Source organism: Cibotium barometz, chromosome 52 (genome assembly GCF_041138505.1).
Source record: "Cibotium barometz isolate CiBa-2024 chromosome 52, ASM4113850v1, whole genome shotgun sequence".
In the NCBI taxonomy this organism is placed as follows: Eukaryota; Viridiplantae; Streptophyta; class Polypodiopsida; order Cyatheales; family Cibotiaceae; genus Cibotium; species Cibotium barometz.
In genome coordinates this window covers 15,126,744-15,132,964 of record NC_141097.1, presented here as the reverse complement: position 1 = coordinate 15,132,964, position 6,221 = coordinate 15,126,744, and the positions used below count along the sequence as shown (strand labels likewise).

The 6,221-nt window shown below is 39.8% G+C and overlaps 1 protein-coding gene across 1 annotated transcript; it reads right to left on the bottom strand.

The window, feature by feature from the left end:
• Positions 1-2,285: 2,285 nt before the first annotated feature.
• Positions 2,286-5,794, bottom strand: LOC147608852 (cation/H(+) antiporter 19-like). The gene is made up of 3 exons (XM_086788488.1): positions 5,520-5,794; positions 4,094-5,098; positions 2,286-3,588 (listed from the first exon to the last, which is right to left on the bottom strand). The coding sequence occupies exons 1-3, from the start codon at positions 5,733-5,735 to the stop codon at positions 2,287-2,289; spliced, it is 2,523 nt and encodes an 840-aa protein (XP_086644614.1). The 5' UTR covers positions 5,736-5,794; the 3' UTR covers position 2,286.
• Between the last annotated feature and the right edge of the window lie 427 nt (positions 5,795-6,221).

Sequence of the window (6,221 nt, the reverse complement as noted above, 5' to 3'; positions counted from 1 at the left end):
AATTATTGCCTCCATCTTCCTAGATCCTTGCTCTGATACCACTGACATAGATCTAAACGTCTAGGAAAATAGAGTTAAAAGAAACTAGTAAGAATTGATTAAATCAAATCAAATAACTTATAAAATACCACATGTTCAACATATTTCAATATTTGAGTGAATAATAAATAATACTTAGCTCACAAGCACGACTCTAAGATTAGGTGCAATCTCCCCCGTCATGTGTGAAGCTCCACTTCCACGACATGAGTATTTTGAGAATTGTATTCAATAAATAGTCCAAGGAGCTATTTATAGTTGTGACTACAAAATTGGGCTTTCCTTTTACACTTTTTACAAAAATAGCTCAAGCACTAGAGCTTGTTCACACACTAAGTGTAAATAATCAAAACTCTTCTAGCATATATGCTAGGAATATAGCAACGCCATGCACAAGCATGCATAAATAATTTGTATAAACATTTGGCACATGGCCAACAAAAAAATTACCTTGTGCTCATTTGCATATAACCTTGTTCTCAGTCGCATATAACCTTGTGTACATTCGCACATTCCATTAAGCTGATTTTTACACACATTAAATCAAGCATATAACCTTGTGTATATTCGCAAACGGTTATATGCTCATTCGCACATAACCTTGTGTACATTCGCACATTCCATTAAGGTGATTTTTACACACATTAAATCAAGCATATTTTTCTACAATCATTATGCATCAAAAATATGATAAAATATATACATGTAACATTCAATGATGTAATTTATTATAAAAAGTCAAAGTGTTCTTGTCACAAGGTTGTGTAACATACAAATCATGAGATCATTTACTTTTTGTGAAAGAATATGTGACACATACATCATGAAACCTATTACTTTACTTCTTTAAAAAAGATGGTTGCATGATCCATTATCACGTGAACCATTTAAGAGGTAGAAGAACTAATTATATGGAGATTCTAAAATACCATATTCACATGATTATACAAACCAGTAGAATAGGATAGTCATTAATTAGAGGGTTGATTTCCTTGAAAGTTGGTTCAAAGTTTTATTAGTGATATGAAGCCAATTATATGGAGGACCACATTGCAAGAGAGTCACTTAAAATTTTAGCTGGTTATATGAAGCCAATCATGGACCAACCATGAAGCCAATTCTATGGAGGACCACATTACTCTGGCGTCAATTAAAAGTTTAGCTAGTTATATGAAGCCAATCATGGACCAATCATAGAGAAGCACATTTATTTAAGAGTTACTTCAAATTTTAGCTAGTCAAATAAAAGTTGAAGAAGCTAGTCACATCGAGGGGGGCCAATAGTTGAGAGTCATTGGCAAATTTTGGCTCTTATGAATAAGGGAAATATGAGATAAACAAGAACTTACATTAACCAAGACACATTTTGTTATTTTTGAGCATGTATTTTTGAGCCATTGTCGAGCTCAAGAAAGACATATTTCCTTCACTTGCATATTTAAAAAAAAAGATTTATTTGTAACCATTTGAAATCAATACTAGCCACTATATTTGAACCACAAGTTTTACATTTACATTCTTAGAAATATGTTTCATGATTTTGGTTTTTTTAGGTGAGCTTATGTTTAAGTTTTTTTGCTTTTCCTTCTTTAATAATTCTAGTTTAAATTTTATTCTCAAATTGAAAAAATAATGGATATGTATGTTTGTGAAAAAAGCTATGAAGTATTATATTCTTTGTAAATATTTTTGTTAAAGGTTAGTTTGAAAACAACTAAAATATTTTTTTTAAGCAGAGTACAAATCATAAAAACTCGTATACATGTGTATGAAACAATAGCATGTATCTTCCATCAATTGAAGTTATACTTGGATACTTCTTCTAAAAAACAAGACTTTTTAGAGTAATTCTAACCGACCTTTAGTAGTTTTATCAATTACAATATTTAACTCTTATAGTATGCGAACATGTGCCAACCAAGCACATTCAAATAACTTCATATTTTTGGCCTTCTTTTTAAAAAAGAGATTATTTCATGTTTGTTGGCTTTCTTTTGTGCCATCCCTTTTTTTAAAGATATATGATGCCATTTTTATAGAACCACTTTTATGGGTCAATCATAGGACTAGTATACCAACTAAAACTAGTCCTAATGTTGAAATGTGGTCTGCTAATGGGTTCTGATACTATAGCAATTAGTTGATCACGGCAATAATAATATGGCCTTGAAGGTATTGCATGAGATGCAATAGTTTACATTAACAGGAAACCAGAGCATTTCGAACAATGCAATAGCATTTCGATTGTTAAGGAGTTGAGTCAATTAAGGTAGATGATGATGCTGGTTTGCAGAAGAGTGGCGATTTTGCCACCAACGCTTCTCTGTGTTGTTGAACCACCAAGATGCTTGCATGGAAATCTGACCCCGCAGATGCCAAAACCTCGCCAACCATGCCCAACTCGCTAGTTTCAGCTTTACTAGAATCACAGCTATCATCACACGATGTTAATCTAGCCCTTAATCTTCCCCTACCCACAACAAACAAATCAACCTCATTCATTAATCTCTCTGTCATCACCTTAATTGCCTCCGTTGAGATTTGCCCTCCCACTATATGCTCCTCCTCATACACAAATGAGCACTCCATGGCCTTCTCTTTGACCCTTAAGATGGCCTCGTTGTCAAGAGTTCTCTGCTGGGTGGCATCCAATGATGATGATAACTCATAGTTTTTCTCATCAGTTCGATTGAAACTACGGGTTTCGATATGATCATCGTTGGGATATATATTTTGATAATGGGGTCCTTCATTGGAGGTTAATTTGATTACTTTTAGAGAAACCCCTGGATGATCTGCCATCCTGCGGCCTAAACAGAGGGCCTCTCTGTCATCAGGGCCTCCTATGAACAGAACGACCACCTTGTAAGAGAAGAAGCAAGGGTGGATTGCGCCCATTGAAGCCTTATCCACAAGGATGCCAACAGAGCAAGGTGCATTGTCTAGCACTCTGTGACAAGCCTGGTAGAATCCATTCGTATCATCTGCAGCAGGAGCTAAGAGTGATGTTGCATGCTTGTGCAAATACGGTAAAGTGATTATAGTGGCTCGCTTTTCTACGGCAAGCTTGCATATGTCTTCATGCATGCGGTGGAGGTTGGCGATGGCGGTTAAGCGCTTCACTTTGACCTTACAGAGGGCGGAGGAATCTTGAAAGGAGAGAACGATATTGCCGTGGGAGGCATTTGTTGATGATTGTTGTGCCGGGTGGTTGAGCATTAGAATGGCGGAGGGGCGGTCGGATAGTTGCATGACGCGGAGGGTGTAGAGTTTCAGGTTGGCGCTGCTGGTACTCTTGCTGCTGCGCGTGGCCTCCACCACGTTGACGAGGGCGGCGTATTGGCTGTCGTCGTCGGTGCATGCTAGAACGCGCAGCTGCTGCTTGCCCCTCTCCACGCTCTCCACATTGCAGCTCGCGTACAGCGAGCTATCGACGCCGCCAGAGCCCCCCGCCGGCACCCGGCACAGCGCCGACACCACCGGGAACGTGACAAATGACGTCAGCAGGCACGTCACGACCAGTATGGCGAACGTCTCGTCCGTCAATGCCTGAAAATTTTAACATAGCTAAAGTAGAAAATAAACAAATAATTATGAAGAAGAAAATAAATATAGAACAATTAGTCTCAAGAGAACAGGTTAGAAATGATAAATAAAAATAATATCTGAAATTTCTAATTAAAGAATTCGAATAAACGAGAAACAAAATAACACGAATATATTTTCCCCCAAAACAATAATGACGAATTTTGAAAAAATATTTTCGACTGCTCAAAAATCTAAAGAAACATTGATATGTTCTTCAGCTTTTCCAAAAAAAGGTCCTTTTTTAAAAGATTTTTTAATGAATTGCATCATCATGAGAAATTCCCTGCGCCCAAAGGCATTCCAAAAAAAAAAAAGATGAGAAATTTAACTAAAATAATTCCAAAGACTCATGCATAGACTTATTCGTGCGAAATTTATCATTACTTCCATACAAGACAAATCTGATTTTAATTACATTCTTCTTGTGTGCAGCAAAAGATTGAATGATCATATAATAATATTGTACCTTAAGATCTCTCCCAATGTTGAGAACGATGAGCACGGCAAGCCCTTTGGTGTTCATGAGAAAGCCCAAAATCAAGGCTCTCTTAGTGGGAAGCCCACTAAGCCTGGCAGCCACAAAAGTCCCTGCGATCTTCCCAATTGCTGCAACTGCAAAGAAGAGAACAAGGAAGCCAAGCGACACCACCCCATGAAGGGACCCTAGGTTGGTCTTCAAGCCACTCGATGCAAAGAAGAGAGGCAGCATAAGACCTGTCACAAAGTCTTCAATCTTCTCTGTGATTATCTTAGGAAATGCATTATCTTTTGGAATGACTAACCCCAATAAAAATGGCCCTACGAGAGGGTGCACACCAATGGCATCACTAACAAAACCAGACAGCAACACACCCACAAGTGTTATGCACACATACACATCACTACTTCCTTGGCCCTGCTTAGTTGCTCTATGGGCTACTCTTGCCATGAACATTCTAACTATTGTCAGCATTATGAGGCCAAATCCAACACCGCATAGTAGAACCCACAAGGGTATGAGCGGTTCATGTTTAGGGCCAGCCATGGCAACACCCACAGCTAGTAGGGTCCACACAGTGACATCATTTACTGCCGCAGAGGGTACGGCGAGTTCGCCAACATCAGTGGATAAGAGTTTGAGCTCTGCCATGATTCTAACAAGCACTGAGAAGGCACTGATGGAGAGGGGGACTCCCGTGAAAACTATCAAGGGCCCAAGCCTTACTCCTTGTGAGATGGTGCTTCTCACAAAGGTCGCTAGCGCTGCTGAAGCTCCAAAGGGTACCCCAATTCCTGCCATTGCAATCAGGAAAGCCCTTTTCCCTGTCTTGCTAAGAGCTTGTAAGTCCAGCTCTAGCCCCACCATGAATATGAAGAACATCAACCCCATGGTTGCTACTGTCTCAAGCAGAGGAATGCTCTGTGAAGGGAACACCCTCTCCATGTAGGCCTTGTTTCTGCCCAATGCAGTTGGGCCAAGAAGAACACCACCCTGCCCACCAAAAAAAACAAAAAAAAAACAAATTATTAACTAAAATAAGGCCTTCGTTTTCATGAGTAGTCTGAGGAGTTGATGACATTATTGTAAGAAAGTTTAAATTCAAGCTGGTGTCATGAACACGGTTATAATTTTCAAACCTAGGGCAGTACCCAACCAAAAAACATATGAAAATAAATAAAAAGGATCAGTTTGTTTAGAAAGTTGCTAATATGATGTATTTCTCCGATGATTATGGAAACAAAATGAGAGCTATAATATAAGCTCTTCAATTTAATAATAAATTCACAAGTATATGTAACCTTGTCCCTTTCCTGCTACCACTTGCACAAGTATTAAGCACAGCATAACTAAACAAAAGAGCAAGTTTAATGTGATGAGGAAGCGCCAGCTATGGAAGTTGGCGTGTACTTACTATGATTTCGGCAAGAACACGAGGTTGTTTGAAACGCTTAAAGAGACAAGCCATAGATCGAGTGACTAGAAGCACGAGGGCGGTTTGGACAGCTAGCAAGGGGAGGGCAAAGTTGAGGGGAAGGTCTCCTTGCAGGAAACCGTTGGAGACAGCAGGCATTGGGCGGAAGCAACGGATAACATGAAGAACAAGGGCGGTAGAGTTGGTGGCGGCCATGCTTGAATAATTTGAAGTGCGAAAACAAAGGGAAAAAAGCAGTGAAGAGAGAAGCAATGGACGTGTTTGTGTGTGTGTGTGTGTGTGAGAGAGAGAGAGAGAGAGAGAGAGAGTCTCAGAGAGAGCGAGACAGAGAGAGAGAGAGAGAGAGAGAGAGACACAGAGAGAGAAAGTGTGTGTGTGTGAGAGAGAGATCTATATAACAGGAAACGACTGCATGAGATAAACGGTGCGTGTTTTTTTTTTCTTTTGCATGGAATGATCAGCCTACCTAATATATATATATATATATATATAGGCAGGCAGGCAGGCGAGACGAAGGAATTTGTTGCGAGAGGGCGAGAAGGCTTTGCATGGTGTATTGTGGGAGTGGGTGTAAAGCTGAGTGTGGGAGTCGAGGTGCACACCTCTGACGAGACAGACCTCATCGTCGACCCACCCCACTTCCGTCCACTGTTTAATGCACGCCTCCCCCTCTTGCCCACC

Bases quoted from the DNA above. Each gene is read 5' to 3' on its own strand.
- LOC147608852 (XM_086788488.1), bottom strand. From the start codon at position 5,735: ATGGCCGCCACCAACTCTACCGCCCTTGTTCTTCATGTTATCCGTTGC. The intron at 5,099-5,519 runs GTAAGTACACGC...TTTGGTGGGCAG, and splicing joins GTGTTCTTGCCGAAATCATA to GGTGGTGTTCTTCTTGGCCC. The intron at 3,589-4,093 runs GTACAATATTAT...TAAAATTTTCAG, and splicing joins ACATTGGGAGAGATCTTAAG to GCATTGACGGACGAGACGTT.